The 26346-nt window shown below is 46.8% G+C and overlaps 1 protein-coding gene across 1 annotated transcript in view; it reads left to right on the forward strand.

The window, feature by feature from the left end:
• ATF6 (activating transcription factor 6) overlaps positions 1-25575 on the forward strand; it is a 73857-nt gene extending 48282 nt beyond the window's left edge. Inside the window, exons 13-14 of the mRNA XM_010075889.1 lie at positions 7930-8014; positions 25367-25575. Coding sequence (XP_010074191.1) covers positions 7930-8014; positions 25367-25575 — 294 coding nt within the window. The remainder of the gene's footprint in view (positions 1-7929; positions 8015-25366) is intronic.
• The last annotated feature ends 771 nt before the right edge of the window (positions 25576-26346 follow it).

Raw genomic sequence — 26346 nt, forward strand, 5'->3', positions numbered from 1 at the left:
ACTAATAGATACCTAATTACCAGCATATTTCAGTGTCATCCTAAGGAATAATCCCTCCTCTTTGGCCTTGGCAGTTGAATAAAGGGATTGTAAACCACAAAAATAGAAAAACTGAGTATTATGTAATTTTTTTCCACCTTTATATGACATCTGCTTTACAGCTGCCTTTGGTGCATCTAAGTAATACTTTGCATTATAGTCTGTTGCCTGTTAGAAAGTTGTTGTGTTGGTCTTCTCAAACCTTGATGGAGTAATGAGGTTCTCTTGCATTTTTATTCTTGCTTTTTCAACTGTAACCTTGATCTTCTACCTAGAGGGAACTGAGCAGGGTACCAAATGAAACAAACGACAGCACATTGAGCTAGGAGGACATGGGTTCGAACCAAGGAAAGAAAGTAATTCATACAATAGAAGTAGACCTGTGGAACTTCTTGTCAAAATGCATTATAGATGCTGTAAGTTTACATGTATTCAAAGAGAGGGCTGGGAAAGTCCATGGAAGAGGAATCTTTTAATAGCTACTAAATATCTAGAAGTCACATCTTTATTAGAAAATCCCTAAAACAGTAACTGAAAATAATTGGTGGCTGGAAGACACTTGACAGCAGGTCTCCATATCCTTAGTAGTCTCCGTAACCTTTTTAGTTCTTAACACAGAAGAGGTCCTTTGCCACTGGTTCTTCCACACTGAAAAAACACTTAGTGCTGAGCTCCAGAGCTGAGCCCTGCTTACAGGCAAGGGAAGAGAAGGAAGGAAACTCCTCCAAAGGAGGCTTGTGACAGAGTGAAGTTTCCATTCCTCTGAGGTCTCTGGGATTTTCACAAGGCTCTCTGACTCACAGCAAGATGCTTTCCAGTTAGGTTAGTTTTGGAGCCCAGGCCATGTCACATCTGGCAGTAGCACAGTTGACAATAACAGGCACTAAAGACTTCTTCATTAAAAGGTCTCTCATGTGGGAACTTAACTGGAGAGCAACTCCCTGTTCTGCAGGGACAGTGACCAGAAAGTGTTCCAGAGCGCAGCTAGGTGTTATTTATAAAAATTGGCTGGGAATGTCAGAAAGGTGTAATCTTACACTACAAGAGATTTTATTGACTGTGGGATTGAGCTATTTCTGGTAAAATGCTTAAATAAAAAGCATATCTCATCACTTCATTGCTGTGTGCAAAGTATAGGCTGTAAAAAACCACCTGTGTGCTGGGATTGGAACAGTGTCGGTGTGAATAGGAACAGTTTTGGCAAAAATAAAAGCAGAAAAAGAAGCTCTGTTCCCACTACTTCTGGGAGCTTTCCTGTTACGGGATAGTCTGGGCCCTCCCCTCAAAATGGCTTAAAACTTGGAAAAGTAGTTAAATTCTTTGATTAGGGATTGGGAGTTAACTCTCGGGTACAAACTTTCTTCTTTAGGATGGTGCAAAATCAAATTGCGTTAATATATGCTAGCTAACCTCAAGTTTAATATATGCAGAACTGGTACTCTTTACAATTAAGTTGAATGATTATTGTTAATCCCAAAGCAGTAAAGCTACTGGGGCCTTCCAGGGTGGGCTGTCAAGGGGCGGTGCAGAGAGGCTGAGACCTTGTGGATTTTTATTGTGGGTTTTCTATGTGTTCCTTGCAGTCGTTATCCCATCTTTCACTCACTGCCATACTCATCTTTGCGTGTCGTGGATGCCCTGTAAGGATCTATGATGGGGTGAGCAAATCCACTTGGATTTATAAGGTCTATCTTTAAACAATAAAAAAAAGAAAAAGACACATCGACTTTAGAAACAAGGCAGCTTTGCAGTTCATGGTATAATGAGCAAGTATTGTGGCTATGAGTCACAGTTTGTGTAGAGGTTTTAACTGGTTTCCTGGGTTTTTTCTGCTCTTAAAACCATCCCTATGCTTTTCAGATATGAGGGTCAGACTGAACTGGCAGGACAGCAGTAGTTTCAGAGGCATGCTCCCCTCTGCAGTTACTGCCCTGTTTGGTGTCCTCTGGTAGCAGAAGCAATATTGCAGGAGCTCCTGGCGTGTTCGGGTGGACCAGCGCTATATCCGCAGGACACCATATGGTTGCCATCACTCAACCGAATCAATAGTGAAATTACAGAGCCATTTCCTCTACAAATTTGTAAACTTTCATACACGTCCTCTTCGAACTGACAGAGGAAACCAGAAACAGATATGCCAAGACCTGATTCTCATTTACACCATGGTCTGTGCTCTGTGCTTGGCAGTGTCAGGAGCTGCTGGGGTAAACGAGAATCAGCCCCTAGGCCATGAATGCATTGCAGTAAGCTCTCTTCCCTGGAGAACAGCCTCCGTTTGTGTCCAGAGAGCTGCTGGAGTCCAGCCCTGGCTATCCCGAGAACAAAGTTCCAGCTTCACCAGTACTGTTTGCCGGTTAGAAGTCGCGTGCCAATAGCTGCGATGCTGCTGGGCACAGGCTGGGGGACCTGTGCAGGAGATCAGGACAGAAACATCGCATCTCTGGCCAGACAGCCTGGAACAGTTATTTTGAAATGTTCAAAAAGTGTGAAATCTGTGTTTATGAAAGAAAAGGTGGCTCATTGGCTCTGTCAGCCCAGGGTTTAAAAAAGTCCAGCTCCTTAGAGGACCTGTCCAGGGCAGTGGCTGGAATTGCGTACATTTTTTTGGGCCTGGGAAAAGCACATTTTTGTTTCTCACTCTTTGTATGGCCAAAAGCATATCTCTAAAGAAGGTCCAGTGTCATCTCATTGACCTGAAATCCCTGACAATGTCTAGAAAAAGTAGGTTTGAAAGACAATACATGGATTTGATGCACAATTTTTTATGATCAAAAAAACCCACTTGCTTTCTACCTGCTTCATCTTGAGACCACTAGGTGTGGTCAAATAGTTAATAGATAAGCTTTTCAGCTGTCAGGACATGCTGAAGGCTGCCAAACGTAGCACTGTTAAAGCACAATGGTACCCACGGTGGCTTTGGGAAGCTTCCAGCACTCCAGGGGGATGGAGGCAGCTCCCCAGCCAGTATGGGCAGCGGTTGTAATGCGGTCCTAAGAGTCACAGCATGAAGATTCAGGCTGGAAGAGATTGAGACACGATTTCCTGAGAGACCTTTTAGTCATGAACAGAGATGAAGAAATGCCCAGCTGCAGTGTTTGTTTCCTGTAAGAAGTCTTGTGGAGCTGCCTGGCCAGAGTGCCCACTGGCATGTGGAGGCGCCCAGCTCTCTTTGCCCACCCTGCTCCAGCAGCTGTCTTTGCTGGTTGCAATGTTGTAGCTCATAGCTGGTCTCCAGGGCAGGGGTAAAGATCAAATCTCCTCGTCAAGGCTAATTACGAGAACAGCACATTAAGGTTTTCCTTTGGCATTTTAATCCAGTCTCCTCAGAGCTTTTATTCCTGTAAAGTAACAAATGTCACTTGTTTTTAAAAAGATTATCCTTCATTTGTCCGAGATGGATCTCTTAACGAAGAGCAGGGCTCCTTTGGACATCTTGACGAAGTCTTTGTGAGCAGCGAGGCTGGGCCTGTCTTCGGGAGCGGAGTCATGGCTCCCACACGGATCACATCTGGACTCTGCAGGGTGCATGCTCCAAACGCCTGGGCAGGGTCAGAGGCATGGCCAGCCCTTCAGCAGCATGAGAAACGGTGTTTGCATAGGCAGATGTGCTAAATACACTATGACAAAGCACATTTAAATCAAGTTAGGTTAATTATTTTCTAGAAGGTAATGCTTTTGCTCCAGACGCTGCAAAAGGCTTCTGAAAAATGCTTATGCGTACCTAAGCACAGCAGCTAAGAAGGTAAGAAAAATCTGGGAGAATTGATTTGACAGATAGTAACCTCAGGGACAGGAGGAAAGCCACCTCATGCTGAGCGTGCAGAGCCTTGGCGGGTTTGGAAATCCATTCCTTTGTGTCCCATGTCACTCAGGTACCCCTCAAATATGTGCACATCTTCTCTAAACGTTCCCCATAGCACTGGTAATATTTTCCTCCATCGTGGGCATGCTGCAAGGATTAATTCCTTTGTGTTTCTTCCAAGCACACAGAAGTGGAGGAGGAGCTCCGCAGACTGCCCACGGGAAGGTGGCACGCTGCTCCACAGGCTGTTGCGGGGTACAGTGTTGCTGATGGGACACGCATTGCAAAAGCCAAAACAAGCAATATTGCCAATTCTAATAATTTAAAAGCCGAGAGTCTGGCTTATGAAATCATGGTGGTTTAAAAAAAAAAATTAAAACGACCCTTGACTAGCGTGTTTTCTCCCTGTTTAATGAAACTTCATGGTATGCAGTGATGATGTTTTCTTTATGTCCTTTACCTATGAGAATTACAAACAATTATTTTCTGTTTTTTTTAAATGAAAGGTAAGATGCTCACAAGTTTTCATGCACCTAGGTAGTGGGGACTTTGAAAACCATGCCACATGTCCTTAGCCTCAGGCTGAAGCTGCAGGAACAGCCAGTTTTGGAATGTTCTATCACAGTGGAAGAGGACTTCCATTGCCAGTTGACTGTGGGGGTTAGAGATAGAAGAGGCTCCAACACTTAATCCCTGTTAGAGCCCTGACAACACTGATCTTATGTAAGGAGCCTTAAAAATCTTTATTGCAGTTCCATGGCTTGTTGAGTCCAGAAGCAGATCAGCAAGCACTGCATTAGCCAGCAGAGTAAAAAGCTTCAATGAGGAAATTCATTCTATAGGGGTGCCTAATTTCTAAGTGTTTACAACTCTGGTCAATTATGTTCTAACAATACAGTGTCCTGAATGTTTTGTGGGGGCAAGGACTCAATAAATGTGATTATTAATCAGAAGTTTAACAAGTAACAGCTTCAGACTTTATCCCCAGGAAAAAAATGTGTTTCTGTATCCCAACTTACTAAATTAAGGTAACGTATTTGTGGCTGGATTTTTAATATCTATATCTATATTTATCTATCAGTGCGGCTCATCTGGCTTCAATATCACTGAGCTGTAGAGATGATCAAAAGCAAAATGAGAATGCTGAAGCTGGGGTCTCCTTTGAAATATTGCCTTTCCAGGCTGATATTTTTCCAGTCCTTCTGCCAGAAGTCTCAGGTCTGCGTCGTCCATTTAAATTGTCATCTCATCTCAGTGCAAATCTTGGCCCCAGCCAAGGCCATCTGTTGTTGGGTAGTAGTTGTGATTTATTCTGCCTCTGGTTGACATTCATGCTCATGGGCCAGATGCTGACTTGCAAGATTTGCTTTTATTCATTTTCAGTTTTATACCATGTGTTAATATCACAAACAGCATTTTAATTTTTGATTTTTTTTTTGGTCTAATGTTTAAAATTAGGGATGAGTAATAGCATCACACACTCATCTGGGATGCAGTTCAGCATACTTCAGAACAGGATAGGAGAAAATATTTTACATTTTAGAAATGCATTCAAACAGTGTTTCTGAATGTCTAATTTCTTCCTAATCACTAATCCGTGCACTCACTTATGTTGCATATCAGTAATTAGGTATTGCTTTCAAATAAAAGTTGTGGACTATTTGAAGACTTTGGGGCTCGAGAATGTTGTAGGTAGCTAAACTATAGGCAAACTATTTATGATACTTCATAGCTGCAAAATATTTATGATAGTTACTTTGCTTTCAGTGTAGAATGAGGGTAATTACAGAACTTTGCAAGTTTTTCCTTATTTTGTTGCTATCCAGAAATTTGGCATTTTTGTCATGGCACCGCTGCTTATTTCTGTAAAGGTACTCTCATTGTAAAGCCTTTGTGATAGCTCTTAATACATTTTATACATACAGCAGGTAAGGGTGCCATTATAAGCAAAACTAAGCCAGCATCACTTTATGTACCAATCTTTAGATATATTAGCAAAAAAAAGTAGCTACTTGTAGTGATTCACAGGTGATAATCTATGCAGTGCTTGTTTTGCTAGGTAAGGGTGTTGTAGACCCTCAGAAGCATTGAAAAAGAAGAAAACCAGGATAAGCATTTTTTAAGCGATGTTAAAAATAGCCATCAAATCACGACAAGGACATTGCTGCAAAATGCGGTTTTAATGGACGTCTTATCTTTGGCCTGTTCCCTTGGGAACACTGAATTGCAAGAACAGTTTTTCTGTGAAGTTCATTGTCTTTACTGAGTGTTGTCTTAATCTCAGTGGTTCAAAAACGAAATGGGAATTACATATGTAGTCTGAGAATGATACCAGAGTGGTTTTATAATTTTGGTGCCAAGATGTTTTTAATTATGGTCATCTATTGAAGGAGTGTTTTCTTCTCATGGTCAGTCATTTGGGTTTTTGGGGGATTTTTTAGTGGGGAAAAGAGAGTGATACTTCTGCAGTGTATCTACAGAATATCTTCATATATTTAACACCTAGCTTGGTGTGTAACTCAGCTCCCTGAATCTTAGATATAACGGTGTTCAGATATTAAAATGGGGAACATACAGTTACCCTGACATTAAGAAGTTAACAGCTGTGTCCTGAAGGAAGTCTAATTCGGTCTGCCAAGAAGATAGGATGCTTGTGTGCCTGTTCTTACCCTTAACCAGGGAGCCGGAGAGCTGCTTGAAAAGTTCCTGAGTGCCAGGTTTGTGAAATACCGTGGGAGTCTTCAAATGGGAATGCATGAAATTAGATGAGAGCATCAAACTCGTTTCTGCTTTTAGCCGTGTGAGATGGTGTCTGGAACTTGAACAGTGAAAGGCAGATCCTTGGTTCTGGTTTTGGGACAGTTGCAAAAACTTCTTAACGAGTTGGTCTCCATGTGTGTGACGTGGTGGCACCTGCTGGCTTTTGTTCCTCTCAGAGATGCTGGGCGTGAATCTGGCATTGCTGGGATTGGGAGAGGGGCAGAAACAGGGGCTGGGAAAATAAACCTTCCCATCAGTTCTGTGGCGCCTGTAAAAGATACTTAGGGATTGGCAGGTTTCTGTTTCCCTTAGAGCCTGAGTTACAAATTTAAACTCAATCTGTCAATTCTATAAGCACAGCCTTTTGCTCCTAATTACAGAGAGAGAGAGCAAATACGCTTCCCTGAGAGTGCCGGCTGTGTGCTGAGCTGGTGCAGGGAAGCAGCTTCCGTCAGGGACGGTGAGTTTTGAGAAGCACGGGAAGCTTCCCTTGGCTGTCGTGGGCTTTTGCTGGTCCATCAGGATCAGCAGAGTGCAGCAGTGTGGGAGATGCCTGGACTGGCGCTTTCCAGTCTGTTACTTGTGTTGATAAGGGAGGAACCGTGTTTTCCCAGCCTGCGAGTTGAGCAATCGGAGTTCAGCAACAGCAGAAAACCTGCAGAAAGGCTGCATGTTTCCCTGCAGGTCCGGTCTGTGTCCAGAGCACCTCCTGCAGACGCAGTTTCCGCAGCTAAAACCCAGGGCAGTTAGCTGAACACTGCTGTCTTACAGCAGCACACAGCCACCTCCCAGCCGAGATAAACTGCTGAAGCACACTGCCATCAGACTGCCCTGGGAGGTTTTGTCGCAGAGCTGGTATTCCACACCCCGTCACAACCCGGACTGATGCAGCTCTGCTGCACGAGGCGAGTGCTGTAGAGCTTGACACAGATACAGCAGGATGACATTTATATGTAGAAAGCAGACAGTGCTGCTAGTAAAGGCTCCAGTTCAGCAAAGCCCTTAACCACATGTTTAAATGCCATTGAAGTCAAGTTAAATTAATCATATACATAAGTACTCTGTTGAACAGGGGCCCGATAGCAGTTTCCATCTCCTTCCACATGATCAAGGCTTTTTCATATTCTGCTCCGTGCAACAGGGATTTCTTCTTGGTTGCACAGCATGAGCAATTGCTGTGACTTTTGGAAGACTCCCTCAACAATTTGGATTTGCTAAGGTGTCATAAACAGTTTTATGTGGAATGCCTGCAAGATAGAACACAAAGGAATTCTCCCAGCTCTGTACTTCCAGGGCAGGTTTAACGCCTCTTTTCCCCTGTTTTGCAGGACCACCTGTTACTGCCAGCCACCACGCATAACAAGACCAGAAGACCAAAGATGTCTATAGTGTTGCCAGCTGTAAACATCAATGGTGAGTCCAAAACATGAAAGAGAATGATAGGGGAATCGTTTCAAAGGGATGTGCCTGCCTTGTACATGGAAAGCTTTAGACCAAATGTGTGTTGTTATAGCTTTGAAAAAGAAGTCGAACTGGTCATTACTGGGCCATAGTTGCCAGGGTCTGCACTGGAGCAGGGGTGCTGGCACATCACCTGCAATGAGAGGCTGCGTGACTTGGCCAGCGGTTCTGCAGGATCTCATCCTGGCTCCTTCAGGGACTCAGGGGCATTGCCATTCAGTCCTGTGATTTACCGACAGCAGATTAAGGGTTACTTGAATGTGATCTAGCTTCTCTAACTTGGTGGCTACAAAGATCCCATGGAGCGTGGAGACTGTCCTCATCCTCTCATGTGGGTTCCTCCTACGCCTGCTTAGCAGGGCAAATTCCTGGCCTTACTGGTTTGTTAGGATGCTGCCTGCTTTCCACTGGCTCCCTGAGCTGTTTACCAGCATGTTATACAACACTCGTGGTGAGCGGGACCTCTCAGCTCTGCTTGGTCAGGATTCATAATAATCATGTTACAGGACTGCAGGACAGCAGAGCAGACAGCTTTGTGCTGAGGGCACAGGCTTATTAGTGAACAGAATTGTTCTTGATCTCCATTATAGTCCCCCGTGAGAGACAGGAAATGAACTGTATTAATGTGTTGTTAATTCGTATGGTGAGGAGCTGCCAAGCTGGGACATGATTGGGGCGCAAGGTCAGTGTCAGAGTCATCAAATGCATCATGAACCCTGTAACTATAAACCTTACTTTCTGCGTGTCTGTACCACAATGCCTTTTTAACCTTACATATTCTACAGTACAAGTGAATCATAAACCCAAATGTTTTTGTTAAATTCAAGTGTGCTGAAAACATTATCTGACGATGTGAATTTCCATAAACCAAGAAAAAAAATCAGTTCAGGCTTGCAACATTTTGATAATTACGTTTTCCCATGCAGTACAGTAAGTTGAGTGTGATAATCTATCTTAGAGGAATTTTTATTAGATGTATCAGAATTATTTTTGGCGTTTATCTGTCTGAAACTCCCTTTTCGTGTCCGTTACAAAAAATCGTTTTCCGGCTGAGCTGAATCATCACGTGCAAATGGGCACCTTATCACTTGGAGATCAAACTCTGTTTCTAAATTACAAAGTATTTCTTTTTAACATTTTACTGAGTCTTGTTTTGCTTGAAATAACTTCTCAGTTGTTGGAGTAAATATAATCTGGAAAATACACGTCAGATTCCAGTGATAAATCTTATCCTTCCTTAATAATGGAACATTGTGAAATTATACTTAAATTCTTTGGGATTTTTCTTCAGAACATCAGCATGATCCAGGAAACAAAAAAATGTCCAGGGATTTGGACAGAGATGTTGAAACAGATGAGACACAAGGATAGCATTAAGTAAACAACGGCATCAAACAGTGCTTCCTCTGTGACACTCAGCCGGGTCTTAGGAAAAAAATTACAAGATACACAAGAGTCAGTAGGTAACTTGTCTTGATTTTTAATTTGATTATTAGTAGATTACCTGGAGGAAGCGATTCCCTGAAAAGTTCTGCCTGGAGAAGAACCCGTTTCTCTCCTATGAGAACATTGCTCCTCCACCCTGTTCAGCCTCCATGGGGACTGTGTGTGTCCTGAACAAGCATCTGGAAGTTAGCTGACAGCAAAGCTTTCCTCCTAGCTCTCTGCTCTTCTTTCGAGCCCACTTTAATTCTTTGTCCACCTGCAGAGAACTGGCTGCTAGAAGAGGCTGGGTCTCCTTGGGAGGAACTGGCAAAAGTTTCCGTGAAATAACTTCTTGCCTCCTGCCTTTTGCTCCTGCCTCAGCTAGGTCTCTGTGGAAGAAGGGAAACCTTTCCCAGTGCCACTTACTTGCTCTTCCTTTCTGCTGCCACAGCCCCAGCAGAGGAGATGAAGGGGATGCAAGTGAAGTGGCCTTTGCTTTGAAACTTCTTTGGAACTTCTTCACTTGCCTTCTTCTGTAGGATCTTTACTTGTCTGTGTACTAAAGTTTACCCGTGATGCTGTTTCCAAGCATGAAACAGCTTGCAGTTCGTCTGAGAACCTTTTGAACTGCTTGGACAGTCTTTTCCCAGCAGGACTGGCATCCTTTTCTGAATGCATTTTGATTGCTTGAGTGTCTTCTGAGCTCTGCTAGAGACTGTGCCTTCAGCTGGGTTGAGCCGTTCCCACCGCCGGCTGCAGGGACAGAGAACAGGTATGGATCAGTCACTGTCCTGCGTGGCTCTGCGTGGAGGGTAATGACATGTTTCTGCAGGATTGCTGTGGCAGCTTTCACCAGTGCACAAGGCAGAATCAAGTTTACCATTTGGAGAGTTTTTCTTGGAAAGAAGACCTGGGCTAAATCTGGCTGGTGGCAGTGCCAGTACTTTGCAGCTAGTGGCAAATCTCAACAGAAAATTTTGTAGCGGATGGGTGCACATATGTGTCCATCTGTGCATTTGGTGCAATGGAACTTCAAGAGAACTGCATTGTGCAAAGCAGTAACAGTACATCACTCATTTTCAACATAAAAACTTGATGAAAGCTATTTAGTTGTTGGATGTTGGCAGAGTAAAAATGGCCATTACCTTTTAACTTTCTCCTGTGTTCTCCTGGCCAGCCTGAGTTGCCCATGCCCCTCTGCAAGTGTGAGGATAAGCCAGTGAAGTCCCCACTGAGGGCTTCTGTGTAGGTGCACAGAAATGTGTTTAATTATTTAAGTACGTTTAATATGTTAACATATGTTAAATATGTTTACACTTTTTTTTTAAGCACAGTAACTTATTACACGTCGGTACGTGTTAATCCCTCCCCTCCTATCCTCTTACCAATTCCTTCTTCACTGCCCTGTTCTAAGCCCCTTTCCAAGCTTGCTGGGCCACCCCCTAGTTCCCAGCCAGCACTTGCTGTCGGCTCCTCCATTTCTGCCTCCCCAGCTTCTCTGGCAGCCCTTTGCCATTCTCCCTTTTCCCCGCTGGCTGCTGTCCCTCGGTACAGCTCTCCCCTCGCCCCTGCAGCCAGCCGTGCCCACGTTTGGACCTGCCCCATGACAAAGCCCCACCATCTGCAGACACAAGCAATACTCACAGAAATTCTGATGGGACCTAAGGACCTCAGGGTTGCAGGGAAAAATGCACAACTTGATAATCCGAGTACATGGTTTCAGGGGCACTATTGGTGCGGCTCTATTGAGAAGTTATTCAAGAAGAAATGTCTTGCAGTTTCTCATGGGAATGAAAGCCAACTGCAATTTACAGTTAAACTCCGGCTTTTGTTTTTAAGCAAAGTCATGTTTGTTATGCTGGATTGAAGCTATTATTTTAGAAATCTAACTATGCACTTGAGACCAGTTAAGTCTCCAGTAGATTTCATTTCTAAATTTGCTTTTATTGCAATTCCGAGTCTTGTTGGCTCATTACTCCAATTCCAAATTGACATATAGGCGATGCCTTTCTTGAAGTTTAAATGAAAACATCTGCCATTAGCCTTGTATTTACTTAACTGCTGTAAAAAATGTAGTGGGTTATAACATTGATCTTTGGATCAAAATAATCTATAGAGTACAGTATAGCTAAGCCACTCTTCCTACCCCAAGCACAAGGCTTTTGTCTCTGCGGGATGCCTGCAGCTCTGCAGCTCAGCACACACCACCAGTAGTCCTCTCCTTGCATCACGCAAAAGTGAGAACATATGTACAGTCATTCAGTGTGGGGGATGGCATTCCACGTTTAGCCAGGAAGCCACTTTCATTAATGCACTTCTCCTGGGATTAGGCTAGATACTATCCCAGCTTGCACTTTCTCTTGGTTGGAGCAGCTGTAAATGTCCACGCAGGTGTGTACTCACCATGAGCACTGGTGGTCTTAGCAGCAGCACAAAGACCAAAAAGGCCTTTTCTCTTCCTAGGATGCCTGTGCAAAACAGCTCCCCATACGTGAAAGTGCTTCCATCGTTTGCTCTCTCTAAATTGAGGGTTGGTGTCTGTGTTCTCAGCCAAGCAAAAGTGAGAGACCTGATGGGAAAGGCGCTGGTGAGACCAGAGGCTCATTTTCTGGGAACTGGCGGCCGTGACAGAGTTTTGAATTTTATACAAATATTCTGGATAGGTCCGTAGTCTAATGTCACACAACGAGACTTGTCTTCAGTCTGCCTTTGAGATAGTTGTTTGTGTGCCTGAGCCTCTGTAACTTGCATGTTCCTGGTTCTTAAGGAACCCTGTTCTCTTACGGGTTGGGGTTTTTTTTGTGAAACGCAGCAGCAAAAGTGTCTCCTACAGGCAAAAATCTACTGTGAGCGGGATGGTGAGTTTTGCAAAGTCCATGTGCTCTGTTGTGTTGGCCAGCTTCTGATCGCTGTTACTTCCCTCAGCCTTCCTTCCTAGCATCCCTCATCACACTGATGTAACAGACTTCAAAAGTGCCCGGAAATAATACACATTCGAATTAAAATGGTCAATAACAAATCTAGTGGTAAGGCTTTTTGATCAAAACTCGAGGGATTTCTGCCACCAAGCAGCATGATTATTTGCATGCAGCTACAAAGAATGTTCTTTCAACTGACAGCCACGTGCAAAAACCACTTGCAGATGTCCAAGGCTGGTAGCAGACTGTCTGTGAAAAATCCATAAGGCAAACAGAAACCACACAGGCTGAGCAGGAAAATAAAAACAAAAGCTCTTTGGGAAGTGACAATGTTCTGTAAGTTCCCATGTCTTGGGGTTGAATAAATAAAGTCTCCAACTTCCTCTGCCTTTCAGGGTCAAGCAAACAAAAGATGCCATTTCCGTCTTTTGGAGCAAGAAGCAGAATTCCCAGTCAGTCATCAAATGAGGAAGGTCTGAAACAATACATACTGCTTAGAGCAGCTGGCTTCCCTGAAGGTTACTGCTTAACATTTTGGGTAGCCTTCTCTCTCACGTTGAATAGCTTCAGAGTGGTTCCCGGGAGACAGATAGCCACAGCTCTCTCTAGCTGTTGCTGCTTCACTCTTCTCTTCATGTCAGAAGCCAAGTCCTAGAATCATAGAATCATGAAGGTTGGAAAAGACCTCAAGGATCATCAAGTCCAACTGTCAACCCAACACCACCCAACCCACTAACCCATGTTCCTAAGCACCACATCTACACGTTTCTTGAACACCTCCAGGGATGGTGACTCCACCACTTCCCTGGGCAGCCCTAGTCCCTGTGGCCACTTCTCACAGCCACTGTCCTTGGCCCCACGCTGAGGAGCTCATGCCACTCCAGGAGGTACAGAGGACTCCCCTTGGCTACACAAGCATGGTCTGTAGAGATATTTCTCACGTTATTTCCACTTGTATCTCTGGATTTAGCAAAAATTGATGAGACCTCAGCATAACTGTGCAAGCTACAGAGTATGAGCATAAGGCTCCGGCTGTTGTGTCTGTAAGATTGCAACCCATCTGTGAGATGAAAGAAGGGTGGCTGCTGAGGGTTTTTGAGAAAGTCACTGAGAATCCTTCAAAGCATCAAGACCTCTAAACCAGGATGTAGGAAAATATATCTGAGAATGTCTTCATGCTGTAAGTCTACAGGCCGTTTTGAAAATGCCACCCTTTCGCTTCTTGAGCTGCCGATTGAGGGATAAAAGTAGTTTGGTGAAGTTTGACCAGGGAAAAATCAGAGTGATGGTTAGCTCTCGCTTAGCCCTCACTGCAACAGCTGATTCCTGAGCCTGGACTGAGGGATGGGGACAGTCTGCAATCTCCTGGGTGCAGTTGTGGACGAGCAGCGTGTTGCTTTACTGTGGTTCTGCTGTAATTTGGGCAGTTTGCTAATGTCACAGATGGACTCCAGCTCATGTGCTCATGTAGAGCTGTGCTGTAGAGGTCAGGATTGAAACTGTGGGAGAACAGATTTCATCAAGGAATTTTAACCATAGATTTTACTCATATTGTAAGATGTTGCTATTCTCACTCCTCTTTTCAAAGTGATCTAAAAGTGAAGTTTATCAAAATGGAATCTCCCCCAAACTTTCCTCCATTTCTTTGAATGTCAGAATTAATCATTGCCTAGATTCAACATTAAATAGAAGGTTTCTACAGATTTGGTTGTGTTGGGGAGATTTTGCTCATCCCAGCCATTGTCTGTTGATACATGTTGTCTTTGACAAGCAAGGAGAAGATTAGATGATTCAAAAAAAATACAAAAGAAATCATTCAGCACACAAAAGTAATGGAATCTGTGTCACTTGAGTTCATGTTTGTTTAGTTAGACAGGAAACGATCAAGAAATGAAATCATGAAGGCTTATTCCCCAGTGACTTTTCATAACGAGCTGTTTACCTAAATTGCTAAATGCGTAACCTATTTTTATGTATTGAAAAGAACAGGAAGATGATTTCAGAGGATCTTCTGTGCCTTTTTGCCTCTTTGTTAACGCAAAAACCAATATCTCTTGGGTTTTGTGTGATAGAGCAGGCCAAGACGCACTGTGACTAGTCTTCCCTGGATAGACAAGATAAACGCTACAGATGGCATTTTCTTGGGAACACGCTGTTCACGAAGGGAGTAGAGAATGAGTCATAAATTAATTGGACTTAGTATTTCCAATGCCAGTGTTGAGTTATTACACCAGATTGGTTTTTTCCAAATAAAAGACACACTTCTATAAAATCCACAAAGTAGAAGAAAAAAGAAACCCATGACATTAGCTGCTGGTACGGATGCCAGTATGGAGTTGCAGAGGAGCCAAATTCAGTTTAGAACATAATGACCATGCATCTTGCTGCAGAAACCCTATCTTCTAGGTGTTTGTTAATGGAGTGCTGATACTGCCACGTAGATATGCTCTCCCACCAAGCTTCGCCGAGAGCTGTGCTGCAAAGCAAATGGGAAATTTTCATCCCAATCTGCAAGACTATCATCGCCATCTCAGCCGCGTGGAACTGTGTTTGCGCAGCACATCGTAATTCTAGCCTGGAGCCCAGCTGATCTGCCTTAATGCATTTTCAAATGTTGTAAATTCAAGATTACATAATTCCTCTTAGTGTTAAATTATAGGTGGCAAACACCAGTTTTATGTGTGTGATACACAGGCCAGCTCTGATTAGTGGTAGCTCTTTATTTCGGCAGTGATCTGAAACATAATTATCCATAATGACCTCGCCCTGGAAAAACATAAAAAGTTGCAACAGTGCTGGTAGAGGAGGTTCGCATTTATGAGTTCTGTCTTGAGAACATCACTGGAGTAAACCCAGAGATGAGTGAACGCACAGCAGTCCAAGGCAGCCCTTTGCAGTGTTTGGGTTGCAGTCTCTAAGGAGACTGCCGCCAGCGGGGCTGGGAGGCCTTTCCCTTCTTCTCACATCCCATGTCTGGTCCTCCACGCTGCAGCTGTCCATGCCCGCTTTGTCCAGTCCACCTTCCTGGTGTGCTTCCTGGGGCTCCTCCGGGCTTGATCCTTTGTGTAGGAGGGTCACTGGAGGAAAGCGTTTCAAAAATGCTTCCTGAGCATCTGAAGAACGTTTTTTTTATTTCAGTCACCTACCACTTCATTGTAAATCATCTGCCTCCATTGTCTCTGACTCTGTAGCAGCCGCAGGGGAAAAGACCGTGGCACGGCCCACTGCAGCACAAATGCCTGTAGATGAAGAAGTGATTGCCAGCCCGAGCTGCTCCTTGCCGTGAGAAAGGAGGCACCTCTGGTTCAGAGCAGGATTCATACATTAAAGCTGTAAATCTCATGTTGCTGTAGCTGGGAAACAGGAATCTTTGAAATGGACGGCTCAGTTTTATTAGTGTGCCGTGTTAGATAGACACTCGGCAGCATGTGTATGTGATTTTTTTTTAATTAACTGGCAAATGCATTGGATCAGAGAAGCTCCCATGGAGGAAAGTGCTTGCCCCATGCAGACAGAAGCTTTTCAGAGCTGGTGTTAAAAATACTCTTCTACGAGCAAGAGCTGATCACAGTGTCTAAATAAATGAGGTAATTTTATGTATCCAAGTGAGACAGGTGGAAAATTCAGCTCACTCTTTGGATGCCATCCAACCTATAAAGACATTTCAGCTGTAAGTGAATACAGGCTCACACCAGCCTTCACTCTTAAATCAGTGAAACGCTAACACTGGGATACAAATGATATTGGGTGATAGAGAAGGTGCATGTCAATGGAAAAGTGATGCTGCCTCTTGAAAAAAATGCAGTCAAATAGTTTAATTGATTTTGTTAGTAAGCACCTACAAACTGAAATGGTGAAGTACGTACTACAGTTCAAAGGTAAGGGCTAAATAAGAACAGGAAAACGTATTAAAAGAAAAACCAATAGGGTAAAATGCTGGCAAATGGCATGAAAATTGATTAAAGAGTAAAAGCTCAGTCTTCAAAAGGACCCTCAAAAATCCAACAGGCTAAAGTAACACATTAAAGTAGATTCACAGAAGTAAAAAGATATCTTTTAAACAATAGTCATTGTAGCCAAATGAGGGAATAGAAAAAAGAGCACGATTTCTGGCAGACGAAATGTCAAACCATAAGAAGTCAAGCCAGAAAACGATATTGAGGAACAGTGTGCCTGAGGCATAAAAAAATAATAAAAACATTTTTCAGAGGATGCCTGCCAGGGAATCTCTGGTGCCTGTGGAGGACCAAGGTGTGAAAGAGCACTTAAAGTTGAAGTCAGCACTGTTGACGGAAAGAGCCAGAACTTCCTGTGCTGGTGTTAACCACTGAGGCTATATAATTATCAGGAGAACAGCAAGTGACAAATGAGGCAAATTTTTTAAAAATGGTCTCAGGAACTGTGAAAAATCAAGCCTCACTTTTGCACAAGCTGTCTGAATCTGTGAGAGTTGAGCAGGCCTGGGGATGGACGATAGATGGGGAGGAGCTGGCACAGCTTCTGCAGAGGACAGTGCTCCATCACTGGCCTCAGAATAGCGAGTGTGAGGATGAGGGTGGTCTCTTCAGCGCGATAACATACCTGAGTGTTTGAAAAACTTGGAAAAAAGTAGTTCTTCAGAAGCTGATAGAAGAAAGCAAGTTTCTGTGAGGCAAGAGGGAAGGCTCACTTGTGGATTGGTGTCTCCCTGAAGATGTAAATGAAAGGTGGAAGCAGATGGTTGCGTTCTGCAATGAAGGGGTGTTACCAGTAGACTCTCATGCAAGTCTGTGCTGGGGTCACTGCCCTGGCGTCTCCAGACACAGGCTGGAAGATCTTGGGAGGGAGTGAAATTCTGTTTAGCAGGTGAAACTTGGTGGGAAAAATGCAAAATAATTTACATGGGAGAAGTGTTCCTCACCAAACAGACAGTGGCAGATAACCAAGCTGTTACTGCTCAGAGGAGCCACTGTGCATCCGTCCCCAGAGTGTCAGCTTAGGCAAGGAAGAAAAGCAGTATTTTTAGAGAGGGAGTAGAAAACAAAGCATGAATCATCTTTGCAGCCCTGATGAATCTCCATCTGTGGTACTATGCATTTTTGGTCATAAATGTATCCCTGCCACTGGGGACTAGATGATCTTTAAGGTCCCTTCCAACCCAAACCATTCTATGATTCTTTGATTTATATATAAAACAATGAAAGATGCAGGAGAAAAGGCAGCAGGAGTGAACATGAAGTGTAACAGCTTCCCTATCACAGCAGCTGTTGAATTTGAGAGCAGTGGCTGAGGGAAGGGTTATAACAGAACCTGAAGAACCATCAATGTTGTAGATAAGGTGTCTGGGAAGCAGTACTAAAGTACTATTTCATGTCACCAAAAGTACATGCTTGCTCTGACTTTTGCTTCTGCTGCTGGTCCCTGTTAGAGGCAGGAGCACAGGCTGGGTGGGACTGTGCTCCCAGGACTCTGCTCTCCTGCCTGTGCAAAGCAGCCGTCTCTCGGCAGTGCCGATTCTGGCAAAGGAGAGTGGCCAGTCCACCAGCACAGCAGGAAAAGGAGGAGCTTGCTAGCATTTAAAACCAAAGGTAGCATTGGGCCAGCAGGGTTTTCCAGCTTTAACAGCATCTGTAGGATGCTAGACCCATGGTGGGGTCCAAAACGAACATCTCCATGCCTCCCAGCCCCTCCCTGCTGCACTCGGAGGGAGCGGTCCCTGCATGCTGTCCTGGGACAAGCCCTCCAGCCCTTGTTGCTGAAAGAAGCCTCTACCGGAATGCCTTTTTAGTCTACCCTCCTGTGTACAGTTATTTGTCTTGTAAGAGGCTATGTCTGGGTTTGCAGGCTGTGTGGGAAGTTTGTTTATACTCTTTGTGCCTCCCAAGCAGGCATGGGATGGTTCTGCCTAACAGAGTTGCTCTCTCTCCAGCCTCTGGCCTTCACTCCCGAGAGAGCTTTCTGTGCAGAACTGCTTTGCCCCTTGTCTTTGTTTTCTTTTTTCTTCCCACCCCCTCCCCGAGTCATTAGCATTGCCACAGCTGGTTAGGTTTCAAGTGTGGCCATCCTGCAGCAGTGGTACCCTGCCAACAACATGCATATGCACAGCCAGTGCTGTCAAAAGTGTCTCAGTATTTCTGAGAAATACTCTGCCTAAGGGAGCTTTAAATGGTGTGCCTGGGAGGATCAGCACTGGTGATTCTGATCATCTCCTCTTGAGATGGCCATTAGCTCCCCCTCCAAAACCACTGGAGCAATCACAGCGGATCCACGCTGGGCCCCTCCTTTGGAGCTCATGCTCTTTTCTATCGGAGGGAAGGACTGTGCAGCATGAAAGAAGGTTGAAAGAGGAGATGGGAGATCAGGTGGGAAATGTTCCATGTGAAGAGCTAACTTTCCTTCCCTCTCCCTGAGACCTCCCAGCCTGGAGCCGGTATTGCAGAGCACATCTGGCACAGATCTGCCACTGACCACGGCCGCAGGCGCTGGCCTTTTCCAAACATCACATCGTGGTGTAAGCTAAGGGCACGTTGTCCTCCTCATCCACAGCCAAAGCCGATCTCTCCTGTGGCTCAGTTATTTACTTCGGAGGCCACAGAGAGCTTGTTTCCTCCAGTTTTCTTGCTTATCTCTCATGCCTGTATATGTCCCCCTCAGATAGCCCCTGGCACCAGTGCTCCAACAGCTTAGACATGGGGAGAGACCCTGTCTCCTTGCTGTCAGCTAATGGCTCATCCAAGTGACTTTGGTTGTGTGGATCCAGCGTTTCTGAACATGGCCCCCATTCCTGTATGCATGTAGACCCAGCAGCTGGAGACCTGGAGAACTGAAATGCCCAGGATCCCGCTAAACTGGGGACTGAGGACAGCTGAGTCCACAGCGGTGAGACCATTGCAACTGGTTTGTTTGGAAATAGTTCCAAGCAGGAATTTGCTTTTAAAAAGAGAAATTATTTGGGTCACAATATAACTTTCTCTCTTGCCTGAAATAATCCTGTCTAACAATGTAATGTGTAACAATGTAAATGTTTTAGGAATCCTGCTGGTGCGTTGCAGTGAGTGTATTTTTAGTCTCTGTAGCTGTTACGCTAATGCTGCTCCGTTTATATACTTATTTGGTAGTGTATACCAAGCAGATGGGAACATTGTCCAGATGTGCTGGGTAGGACAGTCAGGGCTGCTCGGAGGTGATGAGATGGAAGATTGCAGAAGTGACAGAGTGGAGAAAGTCTTCTGAATAATGGCTGGGGACAGCTGCAGCCCTTCAGCAGACAAGCCCCAGAGCTGTGCGCAGCTGGTGCCCTCATCTTCTGAAGCTAGTGCTTTCTGAACTCTGAGCTGCCCCAGACATAAGCTCTGTTTTGGGCCAGGGCAGGTTGTGCTATAAATTGTTTGGGTAGTTTGGTGCTAAATCATTATTTAAACCACTTCAGCATCATCAGCTTGGTGCAGCAATCACAAAGCACCGAGGTGCTGGAGCTCATCTGGTGGCTCCTTGAAAACTGCCCAGATTAGATGGATGGGGCTGCAGAAGGGGCTCCGAGTGTGAATGAACACTGACACTGACTGTCTTTGGAACCTGCTGTGGCGATACAAGCTTTCCCATTAGAAGGAGATACAGAAGGTGTAAAGGGCATGAGGAGCTGTTCAGCAAAGATGGTTTCAGAAGAGTTGGTGGATTTGTATCACCTTATGCAGAGGTAATTCCCTGGCACCTGGCTTTGACATCAACTAAAACGGTCCCATGGGAAGCGAACCTACGCTCTGCTGGTTTCCACAAGGAGAGGATGATTCTCTAGCCTTACGGACAAACACAGGTAAAGGAAAGATGGGGCCAATGATTTCCCTCCCTGTATCTCACCAGCAGAAGGGAGGACGTAGTCCAGATCTATGTGATCGACACCAGCTTAGCCGTATATTCAGTAAGCACGGTGTGGGAGTAGAGCTGGGCAGGTTCTGACCACTTTCAGAAGTCCAGCCAGTAGGCACGTGGGTTACTGACTGCAAAGGCAGCTGGGACCTTAGAGAAGAGTCTCAGGATTGGGGGATGTAAAATCAGTGGCCCAGGCCCTGGATTATACAGTATTGGTCTCAACGGAGTATTTTTTGGGTAGTCCAGCGTGGGACTGCCAGGGGTAGGGTGAAATTCACAGTCGGTTTGTTAGAACAAGGCTCTGTCGATGTACCTAAGGCATGAACACATCGTCAGAAGCTGCAGAGCTCTTCCATGGTGGTCGGTTACAGCCCTGAAGCACTTCACGAGGTCGTGTGGTGTTTCACGGGACCTCTGTTGCAGCCTGTCTGCAAATTGTGCAGTTTTCAAGAGAAGCATTTTCCTGCAGCAGAGCTTTTTGGGGAGGGTGCATGTGAGTAGGAAAGGGTAAATTACCAGAATAACTTGTTCCTGTCCTTTGCATCCGTAGAGCCAGCCAGCCCACTGACATGTATGGAGTTTGAGTCTAGAGAGACAAGTCACTTCACCATCTGTTCTGACTCACGGCAGAACCGACACAGATTTCCATTGCCTGGCTCCCAAGCCCTCTGCCTGTCTTCTGCCTTTCTCTAAGACAGTACCTCTTGTAGAAGTAGATGCTTAATCTGAAAGATGAACATTTGAACATTCAACTGATTGATTGGTACATGTCAGTACTACTAAGGGGAGAAGGAGGACTTTGGTTTTATAGTCTTTCTGATAAACCACTTCTGAAAATCTAGTACTTCAAATATGAAGACAATCTTTCACCATCTTGGGTAATTTGTAGTGGTAGTTATTACCCTCAGTCTTATTTGCTGAACATTTTTGGTTTGGACTGCTGACTTCAGCTTTCATCAGTTGGGTCTTGCGACGTGTTTGTGTTTAAGAGGAGGTGCCGTCAACCCTGGAGAGCAGCACTGGGGAATTCTGCTTCTGTTCCCGGGACCAAGCTGGCGCTGGGAGCTCAGTGCAGCCTGCAGGAGACAGTGAGCCTCTTTGGGCAGGTGCGGTCAGAGAACAGCAACGCTTGGCACAGTCACCTGTGCTGTTAATTGGAAATAGTCTATCATCTGAAGCATGGCTTTTAAACCTGTTAACAAATAATTAAGTGCAGCACAGCCTTTTGGCCTGGGAAGGACAGCTTCTTAAGCCTGAGGCCCGATAAATGGCTGTATGTTCTGAACTTCAAAGAGGAGCAATAAATCCATTTATAAACCCAGACCCCTCTACAGGAGATCCATTCCTGTGCTTTCGCTTATGTAATCCCACAAAACATCAGTCATAGGTGATTCAACACAATAAACTTTAGAAATAATTCAGTGTTGCTGTTACTCTGGGCTGTTAAACAGCCCTGTGTAACGTGGGTTGGCAGTGCTGACCTTCCAGCCGGTGAAAGAGCAGTGGCAGCAGCTCTGAGCCATGGGTCCTACCTTTGCAGACCCCCCGCCCGTGCCCGCTGGGGCAGGGGGCTGCAGGGTGTGATGGGTGTGTGGGCAGGCAGGGCAGTGCACGGCTGGCCTGAGCGCTGAGAGACGGCGCTGGGTACGTGCACTGACCCCTCCAGAGACCACCCGCACACGACTGCCGTGACTGCTCAGTGCCCATGGTGGCATCCAGAGAACCCACCTCCTCCACTGGTGTCTCCCAGGTGGTGGTGTTGCTGGACGGCCCCGTGGAAGGGGAAGGAAAGAAAACCTGGCCAGGCTATTTGTAGAAGACCTCACTGCCATGTGCCCCCTGCCCTGCAGCAAACAGCTCCAGTCTCACTGAAAGGGCTTCACCCAATTTGCACTGCCTTGTCTGTGTCACAAACAAGGAGCAAACGGACAGTCATCACAGCTCGGGTGACGTACATTGGCTTCTTTGTGACCCTGGGCTCTGTGATGGTGGGTTGCAGTCTACCCTGAGGGGCTCAGTTGTGAACAGGCACCTGCAGCATGGGCGGGGGGGGACCACCAGCAACTGCTTGCGCCTGCGCCTGTGCGGAGGGAGGGTCTGGGACCCCGGGTCTTGCCTGATGGGGGGGTTGTCCAGCCTTTCCGTAACAACTGCCAGTCATGAAGACCCTCTGGTGTCCTGAGGTAGCTTCATCCAGGGCTTATATTTCCTTATTGTTAGAAACTTGGTCAGAGATGAATCTGTTTCTCTTGAAATCGATCTGATCATTTATAGTCCTGTCATGCTGCTGGCTTATGCACAGTGATCCTCTGCAGTCCTTGAGCTTCTTCTGAAGTGCTTCTGCTCAGCCCCATTTTGTACTCGTGTTTTCCAGTTCTCCTGAGAATTATACTTTGCTCTGGCCTTGGTTGAAACACATCCTGAAGATTTTGGACAGCTTCTCTCTTTTATCGAAGCTGCACTCTAATCCAATACTCCAAGGTGGTTGAAATCTCTCCAGTTTAGCATCTTCCAGAAATCTTATAAGCATGCTCTCTATTCCTCATCCAGATCGTGAAACATTTTAATGGCATCGAGCTCAGGACGGAGCCATGTGGAATCATTTTTGCAGTGCCTGCCCCTCTGACAGTCTTTCCAAGCATGGGTTGCGCCAGCTGCATTCAGGTCACGTTTGCCTTTTGTTTTGCTGCGAGCATCACGTGGGCTGCGGCGGAGCATCGGTCCCTCCACGCTCTGGGCTGGGCTGGGCCAGGCAGGGCTCTACCGTGGTGGCCAGGCGTCCCAGGGCTGGCACAGCTTTCAGGCTGCTCCTCTGGACCCAGCTGGTCCAGGCACCCGGCAGCATTGCTGAGCAGGAATTGCTGTCTCTGCAGAAAATCCCACCTCCTCTTCTGAGTCATTTCAGTGCTAACAGTGATGAGAGACTGCTAGAAGTGTCTGTAGTGGGAATGGAGCCCTTCCTGCAACTATCCTCAGCCCTGTGCAAGGAGACCCTTTGCAGCAGTTCTTTATCGATGGTGTCTTCAGCCCAAGAGCGGAAGGAATCAGATACCTGTCTTTAAACCTGAATGTTGCTTCTGTGCTAATTCGCACACATGGGGCAGGATTTGGGGTTGGGTGCATGAGTCCCCTCTGTGCCTGCTGGCCCCAGAGGCTTGTTGGGAGTGTGGTTCCCAGGAGACACAGCAGCTCTTGCAGAGGGTAGCAGGGCTGTGGTCCACTTAGTCGTGGGGGGAGCCTGTGTTGGCGCTGGGGGAATCGCGATCCCAACTGATCCGGTGCTGCTGGCTGCACCCTCACAGGGGCTGCCCCTGGGACTGCTGCTCTCCTCCGCACCGCACAGGGCCGGGGAACCTAACGACAGCCCGCGGTGCTGGCCTATGCAGTGGGTGCGGGAAAGGCTTCCTGCCTCCCCAGGAGGTTTTCCTGGCCCTGGCTGCCGTCCCGTCCCACCTTACCCACTTGTGGCTTTGGAGCACACTTTCTCCCATAGCCAGGGTCCTGCTGAGCTTCTGTCTGCAGCGTGAGAGCTGAGGAGCTGCGTTTGCAGCTCGCTGTGTCACAGGGAGCCCATCTGTTCCTGTTTGCTCTCTCCAGCCCGAAGGCCAGGCTCTTGCCCCCACCAGCTTCTCCTTGTGCCCCCAGCCGCCCCATGCAGCCCCTGTCCTGAGCAGCGCCGCAGCCCAGCCCTCTCCAGCATCCAGTCCTGAGCCTGTCGGGTGAGAACCACGAGTGCAACCAAAGGATGAAAGAAGGGGTGACCTGGAGGGATGGCCTCAGGAAGAGTCCCAGCTGGGGACACGGCACCTGAGGCAATGGCAGGGCTTTACCAGCAGCACTGCAGCCGGGAGGGACAAGGCGCTTGTCGGGGTGTTTGGATCAGTGGCACAGAGACATGCACAGCTGCTTCTGGCCTCGGTTGCTCAGTGGCACATACGGAGCTTTTTCCATTTCATTTCTGCAGGTGGGAGCTTTGATTTCCCTTGCAGGCTCTCAGCCCCCTGAGCAAGGGTTTGCTGCTGCTTTTCATTACAATACCAGACATGCTTGATCTAATGGCTTTTACAGGTGCCGGGGGGGACCAGAGGGGCCGGCCGCCGTTGTCAGCTGTCATCCAGAGTCAGAGTTAATCCAGGAAAACAGTAAAAATTAGTAATGTATATTGCATTCCTCCAATCCATACGCTTTCCATTAGGTGATCTTCCATCCTCCTTAGTGCAGAAAGAACAGCCTGCCAATGGCAGTCAGCGTTGCTGACTCCGAGAGGCGAGGACTGGTCATGCCTGGAAATCCGATCTCGGCTCTCGCATTCCTGGACACTCTGTCTATGCAGGGAATACTCTCCCACCTTCAAATCCAGGCAGCAGATGCTGGCCGTGTGCACGGCCTCTGCCTGCAAGCCCAGGAGCTTCTGCAGCAGCAAACGTGCCTGGCGTGAGGCTGGGCTGGGGTGGATGATCCTGGTGTGTCTTTGTGCCGGGGTCCCTCGTGCTGGCCTGGGTCTCCCCGTGTCCAGAGACCTCTCCAGAGTAATGGCCTTGTCCAGTGTCACACCACAGTGTCATGCAAGTGCCACAGCCAGGTCAGCATGGTAATGAGGCACAGTTAATTCTTTTGAGAGATCGCATTTTAACTTCTTTATTAATAAGCTGGTGAAGAAATTCCTCTAGATCCCCCAGTGTCAAGAGGGTTACAGTATTCTTAAACTAATAAAAAGAAAGTGAAACATCCAGCTTGCTCAAATAAGCCGTATCTTCAATCATCCCTACGCTTTACTGGCTCAGGAACAACAGTTCAGTAATAAAAAGTTATGCAGCTCAAACACCATCAGTAATTATGTGCAGATGAAGAAGGGGAAAAGAAAAGCCATTAATTTCTAGGTGTGACTGCACAAGCTGAGCATGGCCTGGGCTCTTTGAGGTGCAACGAGCAGGCGGGGGCTGCACTGTGCGAGATGGAGCTCCATGTGTGGAGCTGCAAAAAGTAAGGGGGTTTCCCCTGTCCAGCTGTTGTGCCAGACAAAAATAAGTCTAGAAAACTCTGCTTTTAGTGCTGTTGGTTCACTAGCATGCAGGACTAACTCTAACTTTTTTGGTTTTCCCTGCTTTTGCAGAGAATGTGATCAACGGGCAGGACTACGAGGTGATGATGCAGATTGACTGCGAAGTGATGGACACCAGGATCCTGCACATCAAAAGTTCATCAGTCCCTCCGTACCTCCGCGAGCAGCGCAGAAATCACACCGACAACTTCTACAGCGCCTCTCCCTCCGTCCCAGAGCCGCCGCACGCCCTGAGGGCTATTGTCAAATCCCTGCAGTAGCTCCTGCAGCACGGTCCCTGCGCACCCGGCATGCAGCAGGTCCTGCTGCCAGACTGAGCCCCCTCGCTGGCGGGTCCCTGGGGCTCCTGGCACATCGGCACGGTACAGGCAGACCCCCTGCGCCCATTCCTGTGCCTGACCTTACCCGGTGGCCGCGTCCTGCCCAGGGATTGCACAGATCTGTTAGGCCCTCACTGGGGACAGTCCTGGGGGACCCTCGCAGCATGCAGTGCCCAGTGCCAGGGGTGTGGGTGGTGCACACTGCTGCAGTCCTGCTGTTGGCATCAGCCGCTGGTGCCTGGGGCTGGCACCGGAGAGGTGCAGGCTGTCCCTGCTACTTATGCACTGCCCAAAATTATGGTTGGTGGGGTTTTTATCTTGGGTTTTTTTTTTTAGCCATGTTAAACTGCCTCCTGAGGTGGGGTGCTGAGCACAGGCGTCCTGCCCAGAGACACCTCTGCGGAAGCTGTGCTCATGATCAGGCTTCCCTCCCTGCAGCAGGAGGAAGCAGTGTCCAGCTATGAGCTGCGGGTACAGGGCTTGCTGCATCCTTGCACCCCATGCCGTGGCCCTGCTTCCCAGGAGCGGGAGCGTCCCTCCTCTGCTGGAGTGGCCATGCTGGGCCAGGCTGGACAGCCCCTGTCACCATCCCTGTGCACATCCCTGCACCTGCCCCGCATTCCTTCCCCAAGCAGCCTCCCTTGCTGGGAAGCGGTGGTGCCGTTGGGCAGCCCAGCCCCAGCCAGCGGGGCGCAGGGACCCACACCTACA

This window comes from Pterocles gutturalis, unplaced genomic scaffold, assembly GCF_000699245.1.
Source record: "Pterocles gutturalis isolate BGI_N339 unplaced genomic scaffold, ASM69924v1 scaffold3048, whole genome shotgun sequence".
NCBI lineage: Eukaryota > Metazoa > Chordata > Aves > Pterocliformes > Pteroclidae > Pterocles > Pterocles gutturalis.